Source organism: Gouania willdenowi, chromosome 9, assembly GCF_900634775.1.
Source record: "Gouania willdenowi chromosome 9, fGouWil2.1, whole genome shotgun sequence".
Taxonomy (NCBI): Eukaryota; Metazoa; Chordata; class Actinopteri; order Blenniiformes; family Gobiesocidae; genus Gouania; species Gouania willdenowi.
Window position 1 is genome coordinate 7,788,231 of NC_041052.1, and position 13,741 is coordinate 7,801,971.

The 13,741-nt window shown below is 37.6% G+C and overlaps 1 protein-coding gene across 27 annotated transcripts in view; it reads left to right on the top strand.

Moving 5' to 3' along the window:
• The window catches only part of camk2b1 (calcium/calmodulin-dependent protein kinase (CaM kinase) II beta 1), a 91,464-nt gene that overhangs the window by 53,659 nt on the left and 24,064 nt on the right, over positions 1-13,741 (top strand). For 14 of the 27 annotated variants that reach the window (XM_028457689.1, XM_028457691.1, XM_028457693.1 and 11 more), the window contains 5 exons: positions 1,184-1,306; positions 1,434-1,517; positions 2,052-2,094; positions 5,131-5,226; positions 13,478-13,512. In XM_028457689.1, coding sequence (XP_028313490.1) covers positions 1,184-1,306; positions 1,434-1,517; positions 2,052-2,094; positions 5,131-5,226; positions 13,478-13,512 — 381 coding nt within the window. Of the gene's footprint in view, positions 1-1,183; positions 1,307-1,433; positions 1,518-2,051; positions 2,095-5,130; positions 5,227-13,474; positions 13,513-13,741 lie in introns of all 27 variants that reach the window. The other 13 variants (XM_028457695.1, XM_028457710.1, XM_028457694.1 and 10 more) reach the window with 2 other exon arrangements.

Here is a 13,741-nt window from a genome sequence, read left to right on the forward strand (position 1 = left end):
GTGAGTCTTCCTCTTCCTCTCCTGTTTATCTGCCTCTCCCTGCTGTACGCACTCCCCTCTCCTCCCACTGCCCTCATTTTTTTTCGGCAGCTCTTACATAACTCATTTACCTCATTCATATTTCAGAACGGTGGAAGCCTAACCTCAAATTACACCTAAATACGTGCCAAACGCAAAGAGATTAAGACTGACCGAGTATGTGACTGTGATTTTAAGCTCATATAGGACACAGGAACTAAATAAACTATTGAACTATGAATTAAAGGGTTAAGAATTTCTTAGATTTTCCCAAAGGAGCTTAGCTTTCAAAGAGGTTTAACCCATTTGTTCCCTCTTTTTTTCTTTATCCTTGTAAAGCTTATCAACACAGAAACTTTAAATGATCGAATCAATTAAAGTCAACAGATTTAAATAAATATTGTCACTTTGTAGAAGAACTCTTTAATTGTTATTGCTGTTCAGGTAACTTAAGTCTTTGTATGCTTTAACAAATTGTGCCAAATTCAGTTTTCAGGAAAAAACAAAAAAAAACCTGTGGAAAACATTTTACTGTACATATCTATTTTTTTTATATATATATTACAGAGTAAAGACGTATTGGTAGGACCTTTAAAATTAGTATAAAGTCAACATGAAGTAGGACAGAATTAAAAAATGAAAATGTAAGTTGTATTTTGTGAAATTTTGCTAAAAGCAGCTAATGAAACCATCGCCAAACAGGAACTACATATTTTGACTATAAAGCTGATTATAGAAAAAGCTGCATGCTTACATGACAGCATTACCTTATTCTGACTTAGTGTTAGAGCTCTGCATATTCATTTAATGCAGATACACTCATACAGGTCACACACTTACACATGGACCTTCATGGCCCATTTATATGAGCTGAGCACTGCATTTTACAGTGCATAACAAACATAAATGCCTTTTAAATGTATTTTCATCTTAAGGATGACAGAGGTTGACTACAATGAATTAATACATTTAGCACCCCTGTTGTAACATAAATATAATTATGTATTTTATTTTTGCTCACAGTATTAATTCATTGATAAATATGTAAATGCACGGTCTAATTAAAGCTGAATCAGCTGATTTACTTATTACTATGTGATGAGCATTGAGGTCTTCTCTGCCCGTGAGTGCGAACTGGTCATTTTTTGTTGCCCCCCACCCCCAGTTCCCATCCCCAGAGTGGGACACAGTCACTCCTGAGGCCAAAAACCTGATCAACCAGATGTTGACAATCAACCCAGCCAAGAGAATTACTGCCCAGGAGGCCCTCAAGCACCCATGGGTCTGCGTAAGTGTCCCTTAACACACGACTATGGTTTTACACACAAAAAAGGTTAGTAAGAACAAGAAAAGAGATGATGGATTCTCCTTTTGCTTTTGTTGTCGTCTTCTCCGTCCTTGTTTCATGTTCCCAGCAACGATCCACAGTGGCATCGATGATGCATAGACAGGAGACCGTGGAGTGCCTGAAGAAGTTCAATGCCAGAAGGAAACTCAAGGTCTGTTTGCACGTCTTCACTTTTCTGCATTTTTTATTCTCTTCTTATTAACATCAAACAAACATTACTACATGCATGTTTGTTCAAGTTTCAGTCAGATGAGTTGGCAGCTTACTAGGATTTTAATAATCTGAAACTTCTAAATAAACTCAATTAACTCAAAGTATTTTGTTAAATGCAAAGCTGTTTTGCATCTAAAGAAATGCTTTTTATTTGATAGCATTTTGTGTTGCTGTATTTGGCCTCTTGGTGTGGCTTTAATACCAATGCACAAGGGACTTGATGCGAAAACACAGGTTGCTACAAGCAAACATTGCATCAGCCAGTTACTCTCAGCTTTTCAAATGTAAAAAAAGCAATTAAATGTCCAAAAAAAGAGAAATAGCTGACATTAATCAGCACATAATGACAAACTGCATTTCCACTGCATTACTAGTAGTTACATGTTCATTGTGTTCACTACGCTGCACAGTTTTTTTGGAGGGGATGACAATGAGCTTGGCTTAAATTCAGATATTTTCTCTTTTCTTTCAGGGAGCCATTCTTACAACCATGCTGGTGTCTCGGAACTTCTCTGGTAGGTGTTTCTTTAAAAAAAATAAGTCTTCTTTTAGAACAACCAATGTGAAAAAGAAAAAAAAAAATACACAATCAAAAGGAAGTTATATATTAGAAATAAAGGTTAAATGTAATATTTTCTTGAACTTTCTGGTAAGGTTTAGAATGCCTTTTATATATTTTTGACATCTGCTAGCAATATTTTGCTAAAAAAATGACAAAAACGCGCCTCATACTGATGGACCTAAGTGTGTTGAAAGAAAGAAAACTACCAAAAAAACCTTTACATTTCTGTGCAGTTTATTTACTCATTTAAAATTGTCACAATGATGGTAAGGTGAAAGCATAGCTGAACAGCATTGTCATGCTTCAAGCCGACGAGTAATGTGAATAAAAGGGAGAAAGTTTTAATCGTGAAAAAGCATTACTTGTTAGTACAACCTTTTATTTCACAGTTTTTACAGCAATCCAAAAAACAAACATTCAGTTCAACTTGTGTGTGCCATTTCACTCTGAGGGGCGGATTCACTAAAGGTTTAGGGGTATTATAAGGGCTACAAACCACAAGGAATCAGGACTGCGTGTCTTCAGCATGTCACAATGTGCCCACAATCCATTTATCGCGTTTCCCTATGATGAATATGTAAAGCAGGCGGATCTCATAAGGGGTGCAAAAAATGGGAGGAGGAAATTCACATCAATTAATGCAATGGGTGCAATGCAATTCATCCAGTCTGTTTGCGGTGATTGTTTTTGCACCGGAAAATAGTACGACTGAGAAGCAGGTGCAAACACGCACGCTGAGATCAGCTGCAGTAAATGTTGACACAAAACACAGCGGAGATGGAAAAAAAGACTCCAGTTAACCTTTCTAGTATAAGAAAATTATTTAAATAAAGCAATAGTCAATATTAACAGCCACTGAATAAGAAAATGCAGAGGTGTGTGTGTGTGTGTGCGTGTGACCCCCGTGGCTGCGGTGCAGAGAGGATGCTGTGCGCGGAGATCATGGATGTCGCTCCAGACGCACCGCTCTAATGAGCTCCTGTGTCTTTCTCTCCATGTTTTGACTGTGAAACTCTCGTGTCGTGTTGATTGTCAGGCCAAAATCAGCTGAGCAGCATGCGTAATTTACGCAGCGATGGCACAATATTCACAAATGAGAATGTGCGCGACTACTCAGGAGCTCAGACATGCCGGATGATGATCAGTAGATCATTTTCAAATGGTGCTGATCGACTGATTAACAGACTCTGTTGCTGCATTAACTCAGGTCAATGGCATCAACAGATCAGTAGCACGGTTTCTGTCTAAATCTGCCTGTTTTAAGAGCAAAGTTACAGGACCTAGCGGAGTACTAACATTAAATTAGGGGAAAAAAACAAAAAACATTTTATTTATTTTGTTTTTCTACATTATTATATGTTTGTGCAGCAGACAGAGAGGTTCACCAGCCTCCAATTGAACTTCTAATGTCATTTTGTGCTTCTCTGCACTCACCTCTCCACATTGATCGAGCAAAACGTTCATTTACATAAGGCGGTTTCAACCACGTCTATACGCGCACCTACTAGTGCCGCAATTTTGCCTCCAAAGGATTTAGGGGACGCACCTGGTTTACCACCGTTTATTTCAGATCTTAGTGAATCCGTCCGAGTGACCAATCAGCCTCATTTTCAAGTGTTCAGGCCAATCAGTGAAGAGCTCTGCAATCAGGACAACTCATCACAGGTGGTGCTCATACCTGCAACTCAAAGTCCACTGAATTTCAAGAGAAACTAAAATGACACAAACAAAATAAAAACATTACCTTCAGAAAAGAATGAATAAACATTAATTAGTGAGATGAATGTGCACCTCAGTTCAGGTCAGTGCTACACAATGAACACAGAATATTAATGAGTGTCCTGGGGAATTAATCAAGTATTTATTCATCTTGTTGTTTTTAAAGTAAGTGATGAATCTCAGGTGGCTTTTTTTGTACAAAGACGATTTGCATCGACATCATTAATGTTTGCGTTTGTTTACGATTCTCAAAACTTGTGAGTTTATGCTTTGATCAAAGATAATACATTTATGCATTTGAACTTTGAACATTCCTTTCAAGCTATTATAGATGTCATTTATGTAGTGGAAAGTGACTGAGACGTAGCATTGTCATTATTCATTTTTATGGATGACTTCACAAAGACTCAAATGATTCCCATAAAGTAGAACTTTTTAGTGAAAGTTATAAACACTGCATTTGTGTTCATGCTCAGTATTTGTGTGTATGAACTGTACGCACGTCCTACACACACATGCACAAACCCTGCCTGTGTCACCTTCTAGCACACCCCTATTGCACTCTTTTTCTTCACTCTAACATGAACTGTGAGGATGTCAGTGGGTGAATAGGGGAAAAAGAACTCAATCAAAAATAAGTGAAATAAACATTGAAATGACGTAATAGCCATTAAAGTGCTATTACATTTCTAAATTGTATTTGTGTTTGTAGTATTTTATATTTATTTTTTTCGTAGAAGTTGTAAAGATGTTAATGATATATATTTTAACATTAGTGGAGCTGCAGCTTCTACAGCTACTACGAGGTGTTACATACGTTAGGTTTTCAGTTATTTTTGCCATATTCAGACAAACTTGGACAATATTGAGTGGGCACACACAAACTTTTATTGTATTCTGCATCATCACCATCCTCATGCTAACACCTACACTCTTCTCAGGTGTTTACTGAGACGTTGCTGACCTTCAAGAGTCTGATGTCGTGATGTTTCTCTACCTGACATTTTCCTCTCAGTCAGAGCTGAGGATTCATTAGTCAAATGTATTCAAAACTAACTCGTATTGTGTATCTTAAGCTTCTCACTTTTCCATTTCTACCTTGTCTAATCGACTGTGTTGGGCTCACACACACGCGACTGACTTACTGTTTTTTTAAAAACTGTTGTCACTCCACCCTTTCTCCATAATCTTGTCTCATTCACCACCTTGCCTCTTGTGCTCGGTACTGGTTTCCTCACACGTGACCTGTGGGTATTGAACTCTTTAACAGTGGGCAGCAGGCAGACCACCTCTCCAGCCTCTGTCACTGCCGCCGTGGCCGCTGTAGCTGCAGCCGCCGGCACCACTGCGGGGTTGGTGGAACAAGGTAGCATGGTGGCTCATCCAGGGCATGCCAGCCCCTCCAAACCCTGTGACCTCTCTATACCTGTCTGCTAATCTCCAGCCTTTTTCTCCTTTGGGTGTTTCTCGTCTGTCCTTTTTTGTCCCTGCAAAGCCTTCCTCCCTCAGAGCATGATGGCAGACCACATTGCTAACTGCACCATTCATCAGCTCTCTGACATCGGGATTAGCTGGGTTTCCATCTCACTGTGGAGTCAGATTAGCAATCATTTGGTAACTAAAAGAGCTATAAGCTAAATCTTCAGTTACTGGGTGATATTCAAGCCTTTATGTGCTTAATTAATGTAGGGTGACCATACGTCAGGATTTACCCAGACATGTCCTCTTTTCACGTCTTGTCCAGGCCATTCAGATGGATTTCACAAACTCAAAATGTCTGGGTTTCCCAGGGACCCTGTGCGCATCTCGGGGAACACGTTGATTTAAATGACCATAAATCCACTAATATTTGCTCTATATGAGGAATTCCATCAGTTTCTGAAAGCTAAGGAGTTGCTTATGTCTTATGTCAATCATTAAAGATGCCATTTTGTTTTGACGAAATCGTCAGACATGCAGCAGAGAGAAGAGAAAGACTAAAGTCCAAGATGGATTGAAAGAGAGCAAATACTGGTGGATTTAATAAAAAACATCAGCAGGAAGATCCTCCTGGATAATAAAACATCCATGGAGGTTCAGGGAGGTATTTGAAAATGAATAAGCCACTAGGAGAAACTTAGTTAAAATTTTCCATCATTTGGTCTAGATCAGTGTTTTTCAAATGGGGGTACGTGATGGCACTACAGGGGGTACTTGAGACAGAGAGAGTGGAAAATAAACAAATAAAGTGTCAGTCTTGGTCTCACCCCAAGCATGAAATGACCGGAAATGATAAAAACTATAGAAATCTATTCAGGAACCACTAAATCAGTGTTTTTTCAACTTTGGGGTCGGGACTCCATGTGGGGTCTCCTTGAGTTTAAATGAAATTACTCAACAACCTCCTTGTGGTACAAACTAGTTTTACGAGACTGTACTATTGATCAGTGAATAATGACTAGTTTTATCACATCCCAGTAAATTTTTGTCCCCCAAGGGGACAAAAATACACATTTTACCATTACATAAAACGTGATGAGTATTTAAAATTATGCAAATCATTTAAAGTTAGATTCTTGTTTAGATACAGTTCTTAAAAATGTCTTTGATTGCATTAGTTACCTGTACATAAGTTTAAATTAATTCAGTTTAAGAATGGAAGCTCAGCTATTCCTTTTCAAATCACATCATCTTCATCTAAGATGTGATTGGGTGCCATCCACACCATATCACCGCTCTGTCCTGACCACAGCCTCCTGGTGTTTGTTAGATCAGCTGGCACAGCACAGCCATGGAGCAATAGCATGGCAATGCTGCCTCTGTCTTTCTTCTTTCTCTTGATCTTTCATTTTCCTCCCAGTACTTATGTTACCCTGCCATCTTTCATATATCGCGACATTTCTACCTAATCAGTCACTGTTATTTGTCAAGTCAAGTTTTTTCCCCTACAGCGTCACTCCCTCTTTTCCTGTTTCCATCATAACAATTTATCTAATGTTACACCCCTTTCCTCTTTCACTAATTCTTCTTGTATCTGTTTGACGATGACTCTGGAAAGTTGAGCCCTGTAACTTTAAGGATGGAACTGCCTGAGAGCTGTCGGTGAATGCTGCATGGGGGCACTGGACTGTTGCATGCGCTGCAACACACTGGACTTTCTGATGCATGGTGAACACTGTGAAACAATGCAAGGCTGGGCTCGTTCACGTCAGTTCTAACACATGGGAATCCAATGCTTTTTTATGGGTTAATCCTGCACTGAATGTCTTTTTGTGTAGATCTCTAAAATTTTAATCATTACAAACTTGGTTCATAATGTGAAACGGTTGTTGATGTGCGACAATGGTGGAATATTTGTTTAGTTAATGGGCACTGTTGCAGAAAGACTTACTTCTTCTTTACGGTATGTTAAGCCTTAAAGCTGAGCTAAGACACAAAAGTAAGGCCAAGCCCTGCTATCTTACCTCTATTTTTCCAACTTGTAGATGGGGGGATGAGACAAACGACCTCAACATAGAGGAATTTACTCTGAATATAAAGCAAAACACTGACCTGATATAGCAAATAAGGTTAAGTCAGACTTTTAGATTAACTATTTTTTTTCTGCTGAAAACAAATGTATGTGTATAAAGTAGTGGTGTTAAAGTGTAAGTACACCCTGGAGCCACTTTTTCTGCTGAATAATAATTTAGCGTTTTTAGTTGTAAACTGTCATTGACTGCCCTCTATGGGTTGAACGCCGGCTATTGCAATTGAATTTTGCTATTGGCTGAGATTAGATCAGTGACATCTTTTTCGATCATTGACTTCACTAACCCTCACTGTTGGCCCCGCCCCTCCTATAAAAAAATGGGAGGGACTAGGTTTCTTTCTCTCACAGGCCTCAGTGAGCATTGATTGATGGCTCCATGCGGAACTGTGCAGCGCTTTGGGGGAGGGGCTGCTGTGATTGGGCGTGTCTTAACTACTCTAGGAGCAACACCCATAATCAAGGCATTTTTTGAATTTCCGCCTAGTGACAGGTCAGCAAAAATCTGGCGGTGTACTGACACTTTAAATGATTCTTGTCCAACTCTTGACATTTCAGTCAAAGTATCTCATTTTGGCATATTTTGGTATAATAATGTAAGTGTGACTGCCCTCTATGGGTTGAAACCAGGCTATTACAATTGAATTGATATTGGCTGAAATGAAAGTCGATGAAATTTTGTTGGCAACGTTTGTCACAAACCGCAAAAACTAGCATCTGTCGATTGCAATTGTTGGGGAGTAGGCAGTATAGTAGCTATAGTTAGCATAGCATTGATTGTTCTTTGGAGATTGGATAGAGAGTGACTGGGCGTGTCTTTTCTGCCTCAAGAGCCGCACCCATAATCTAGCCTAGACACAAGTCAGCCAAAATCTTAAGCAGCAAAATTGCAGCTGTTTCTTCATCTGAGTTAAAAAAAAAATATTTTTGCAACCCGTGATTAGTAAATAGTTTGTCATGTTCTATTATTATAAGCATGTTTTGTTGCAAAACTCGCATGCTAGTTTTACAAGTTCACCTTTATTTTTAAATGTTTTATTTGCTTTACGTGACTCACTATTACCTGTGTGCTTGTTCAATTTAATGTTAATATTCAACATTGTCAGCAGTATCAAGGAAAGCCAAAGTCATCAGCAGCGTCGACCTTCACATGACAGTCGAGTATAGAGCTAAGGAGACGGGAACAGTGTCCTTGTTTCTGCGGCCCACCGAGACCTCACCGTCCTCTCTGTGTCCCTCAGCCTCCGTTAGACTGCCATCAAATATTTATAGCGTACCGCCTTCACAAATCAGCATCACTGATGTACAGGAAGCCTTTTCTTTTCTCTCACCTTCAAGCATTTAAATACACATGCAATTGACTCATGAAATCATTTGTCAGTTTAATAAACAACATCTTCCAGGCGTACAACATTTTACTTTGATACTGTAAGATCATTTTTCTAACGCGACTCATTCTCATTGAAGCTTGTTTTGCTCCAATGCCCCCCCTTGCTTTGTTCTTGCAGTGGATCATCTTGCGAGTTGTTAACAGGAAGTGATCACTAATATTTGTGTTTAATGTCTTCCTCCTTCTCTCTTCTTGCTTCATCTGTAATTTGTGACAAGGTAAGGAGCGCTCCTTGCTTCTACTCTTTCAGTTTGAACTAAGCCTCCTTTCTCTCTGTTTCTTTTTCTTCTTCTATTTTTTAACAGACTCATCGTCATGCCTGGAGGTTTAAGTCATATTTAGCAACTTTTGGTTAATTTTTAATTAGGTTATGAAAATTTTGAGATGTGGGTGGTGCTTTAAGACATTTAACTGAAACGATTTGAGAGGGAAGTGAAACACTCTGTGTTTACCAGTTTTTCCTTGCTTTCCTTTATGTTCGCTCATGAGAGACTGAACTTGACATCATTCTGACCTGATTTCCTCTCCTCAGTAACAACCAGCCTTTGGAAGGACGTTAGAAGAACAAAAGCACAGCCATTAGCTGTCGGCTCTCTTGTCACTTTCAAATCACTTTGTACACATCCAGAAAACCTATACTGTGCACATTTCAACTTGGATCACAATCTAATCTTTCATGTGATTCATTTTCATCCATGGATTGTATATTTTTGATTCCAGATATTACTAAATAAATAGCCAACTTCACATACAAATAGCCACCACATTTCAAATATACGACCAAGCTCTGACATACAAATACAATATTAACTAGGCAAGACCAGTATTTGCAAGGCAAATACAGTACGTATTTGGCAATTTGAAAAAATTAACAAAAAAGACAACGTGTACTGGATTTGTTGACAAGTTTGTTATTTTTATTAATTCAATTGAAAGTAATCGTGCAGGAAAAACAGAACACTGACCTTGACCTTAAATGTGACCTTGAGTGAACATCAAGGTCACACATTGAAAGGAAATGTTGTCCAATGGTACCAGTCTGAGCACTGCATCACAATTTGTGGCCAAGTTATACGGATTGTTTTTTTTTTTTTTTTTTTTTTTTTTTTGTGAGATCATGAACTTTGAGCCAATCTTTTTACTGGTAGGCTGTACAGCTTCGGTCCAATTAAATAAAATACTCCACTTGAGATGAGTTTTTCATAGACGTAATCATTGAACTTGTACGGTAAATAAAATGTTCAATTGCCAAATACAATTTAAATGTGCATCATTGCCACTTACATTGATTTAGTGACAGTTACACATCAATTATGTTTTCTTATTTTTTTATTTTATCTACACATTAAGGAGGTTCACAAAATTAAGTCTTTACCAAATTTTGCCAGATTGCTTTTTGCCTTTTTTCAATTGACGTAAGAATGTCGCACATTTAGGGGTGGCACACTTTTTTTACAATGTTGGCCTTTTTTCTTATTTTCAGGAATAGTGTTTGAACTGTTTTAATGCACTTACTCATTTAGTATAAATACAGGGAGAGACTATGAATTATCATACTTACCTTTATTGATGTATGTGCAAGTTGTGCATTCTTTGGTTGAGCAATAAAAATTGTTATATTGGCTAAATATTTGGTAAATATGTTCAAAATGTCAATTGGAACAAGACAAAATGCAATCTTTTACTTACACTACTACACATTGAATAAAGTACCAAATTCAAATGAATTCTCTTATCTTTCATTTCATTTTTGAATGTTGCCTCCTTCACATGAGAAAATAAGTAATTGCAACATTTAAAAAAAATAAAAACTCTGAACTGATTAAAACGGTAAAAACGAAATGTATTTATCATCTTAAAATGAAGGAGGCTGTGACTCTGTGAAGCAGAAGGATGTTTAATACATGTTCCCCTAAAAAAACAAGCCCTGAACAGTGTTTACTTTTAATTTTGAGTGCACAGGATTTTAAACCAAACCTCTCTGGAATTAAATCTGTGATTTGCCCCTATGGTAAAGTTGATTCTCAGTAGATAATCTCCTGAAAATCACACTTGCTCTGACCAAAGTTCAAGATTCAGATGGAGAAGAAAAAGAATTAAGGGACGGAGAAAAGAAGGGGAAAAAAAGTCCAGAATGCCAAAAAATAGTTTATGTAACAGGGCTGAATACTGATGTGATTGCATCTGATTAGACTAGAGACTGCACTCAGGGCCTAAAAGTACCAGCAAGAGCGAGGATTATGTCTTTGGGGAATAAAGAGAAAATGTGTCGCACTTTAGCAAAAACATTTAGCAAAGCAAGTCATTGTATCAATTATGTCATGTTATGAATTGTAGTTATTATTGTCTTCATGGCTTCTAATACCATTTGTCTGCTTTTGCTTCCTTTAGCATGAAATCAGAATCATATAAATATAGAGGATGAATATATATATATAATTATTTTAAATAGTTATTTGTAGGTGTGTTTACTTGATTGAATATTTTGTAGCATTAGTATTACATATTTATCTGAAAAATGTGATAAAAGTGAGATACTGTACACAATAATACATGCTCAATATTCTTAATGTCTCTTTGAAACTAGCTTGTAGATCTAAATCTAGTCAATTGCAAACCTGCAAACTTGTACTGTTTTTGGTGTATATCTGATTTTTTTTATTATTATTTTTTATTAAATGATACACTTTTAACATTTCAGTATTTGTGTCCCTAACTGCCTGTTGGCAACAACTTCCAAGGGGTCATGAAACGCTTATTTACGCAACTGATCTCGTCTTCATCTGCCGTCTGTTTCATGTGTTAATCCTTCGCCTATATTAAACTCCGTGTTCCATGTCGGCCCCTTTAGGGTGAACACACATCTGTCTAATATGATCAGCCCACTTTGGGGTTCCTGCTGCATTGTAGTCTTTCTTTTATTGTCTATACGCAGCTTTTACTGTTGAAAGGGATTATGGGTGTTGTGTTCATTGGAGGGCATTTTCTACAGTATGACTCCACCTCTCTTTTTCTCTCTCTCATTCCCCTTCATTAGAACGCACACTAATATATAATCCTCCTTAAAACCTCGCCACAGTTCCTTAAGGCAGGGCTTATTGGAGGCTTTATGTTCATTGTGTGTTTAACCATTTTTCTATGGCTCCCTTCAGTGGCTCTGGTGGGACCTTAGTGAAAAAGAATGTGAGGTACCTTTATTTTACTGACACAGCCCAAGTAGTTCTGTGTAATTCTGATTGAAGTATGAACGGTGGATATGGAAATGACGATATTGGAAAGCCAACTAAAGTGTTGTGGTTTTTCTTGATTGAGCTAAAATCTGTTAAACTTTTATTTTCTGCCTAAAATTACATAAGACCTAGTTGTATTTTCTTTGCTATTACAAGTAAAGATACTAATGGACTAAAATTATGTCTTTAAAGCTTCTGGAGACAATGTTTAGGCCTCATAGATCAATAATTCAATGAAAATTAGCTGCAAAAAAGATGTAAAAATGATGGAATTACCGCTCAAAAGATTGTTTTGATTTCCACTTTAAACCCTTGGTTTCTTGACATTGTCAGAACTGTTTTTCTCATTGCATTGTGGGATGTGGAGTCCCCACATTGCCTCGTATGAATGTAGTGTGTGAGTGTTGGTGGTGGTCGGCGGGACCGTGGCGAACCATGGCAGCCTCGCCTCTGCCAGTCTGCCCCAGCACAGCTGTGGCTACAATAGTAGCTTACCACCACCATTTGTGGAGTGAAAGAATAATGCACATTTATGTTTAGCGCTGAGAAGAAACTGTTGGATTCTTCCCCAAATCACCAACTCCTGTGCCAACACATGGCAATCTAAATAAATAACCTGCCACACCCACATCAGGCTCAGGTAAACAAGTACAAAATGAAATATAGATCTCTTTTTGTAGAATATACATCTGTTCTTTCCTTGTTTTGCACCTTCTACTACTGTCTCGGCTGATTAGTTGTTTGTAATTTTTTTTCAATCTGACTCTGGGACATGCACAAAAGTCCATTGTACCTGTTCTTTTTAACTTGTACATATGGCAATAAACTACATTATATTCTATAAATGATCTTTAATTTATTGATTCATAAGGTCTAAGAGGAAATTTTCGTCCCCAACGGCTTTAAGCAAACTTTTTGGATTATGGCTAAAAGACTAAAAACCTCCAAAGCAGTTGTAAGAGTATTTGCAAGTCTGCCTTATAGGGACATAAACTGTTACCCAGGTTTCTATAGTTAGAAATATCTCTATATGTATGTTTAAAACTAGAGCTCAACATAATTACGGTCATCATGTTCCATAATGAATGTACTCAAAGTCTCAGAATGACTGAACCGTGATTAAACCTCCCTCCCTCTCGTTCTCTCTGTGAAAAAGTTCTTTATTTTAAATGTCGAGTCGATGTGTGTAACAATCCTCACATAAAAGCTCTGGCTCATGAGCAGACGATCAACATTGCGAAAAAGCTGAAACAAACATTTTTTCCTGCAGGGTTGCCAGGTTGAGTCTAAGAGATATTGTGAGGAATCTATTGTAACATGTTTTGTGAAAAGTATTTTTTTTTTTTTTTCAAATTAATTCTTTCCTGTAATGAACAATATTTACCAATGTCAAACAAAAATGTTATTTGTTTGCGATCCCAACAGACATTAATAACTGGTTCTCTTTAACAACTCTAACATGGTTTATTTGGTTTTGTCATTACAGCAGCCAAGACTTTGCTCAACAAAAAGGCAGATGTCAAGGTAAGCCTTTGACTCCTTCTCTGCACACTTTTTATTGTTGTTGCTTAAATCAAACTTTTTTTAATCATCTTCCTTTCTTCCTGCGATATCCAGTAGCTTTGGTAACTTTTTTTAGTACATTACCACTCCATAATAATTCCTTGTGAAATGTGTAGGGGTTTTATGCAGATATGACAGTCTTTTGTATATAAAAATCTTCATGCTCCAATGTCAGCACTAAAGCCACTAT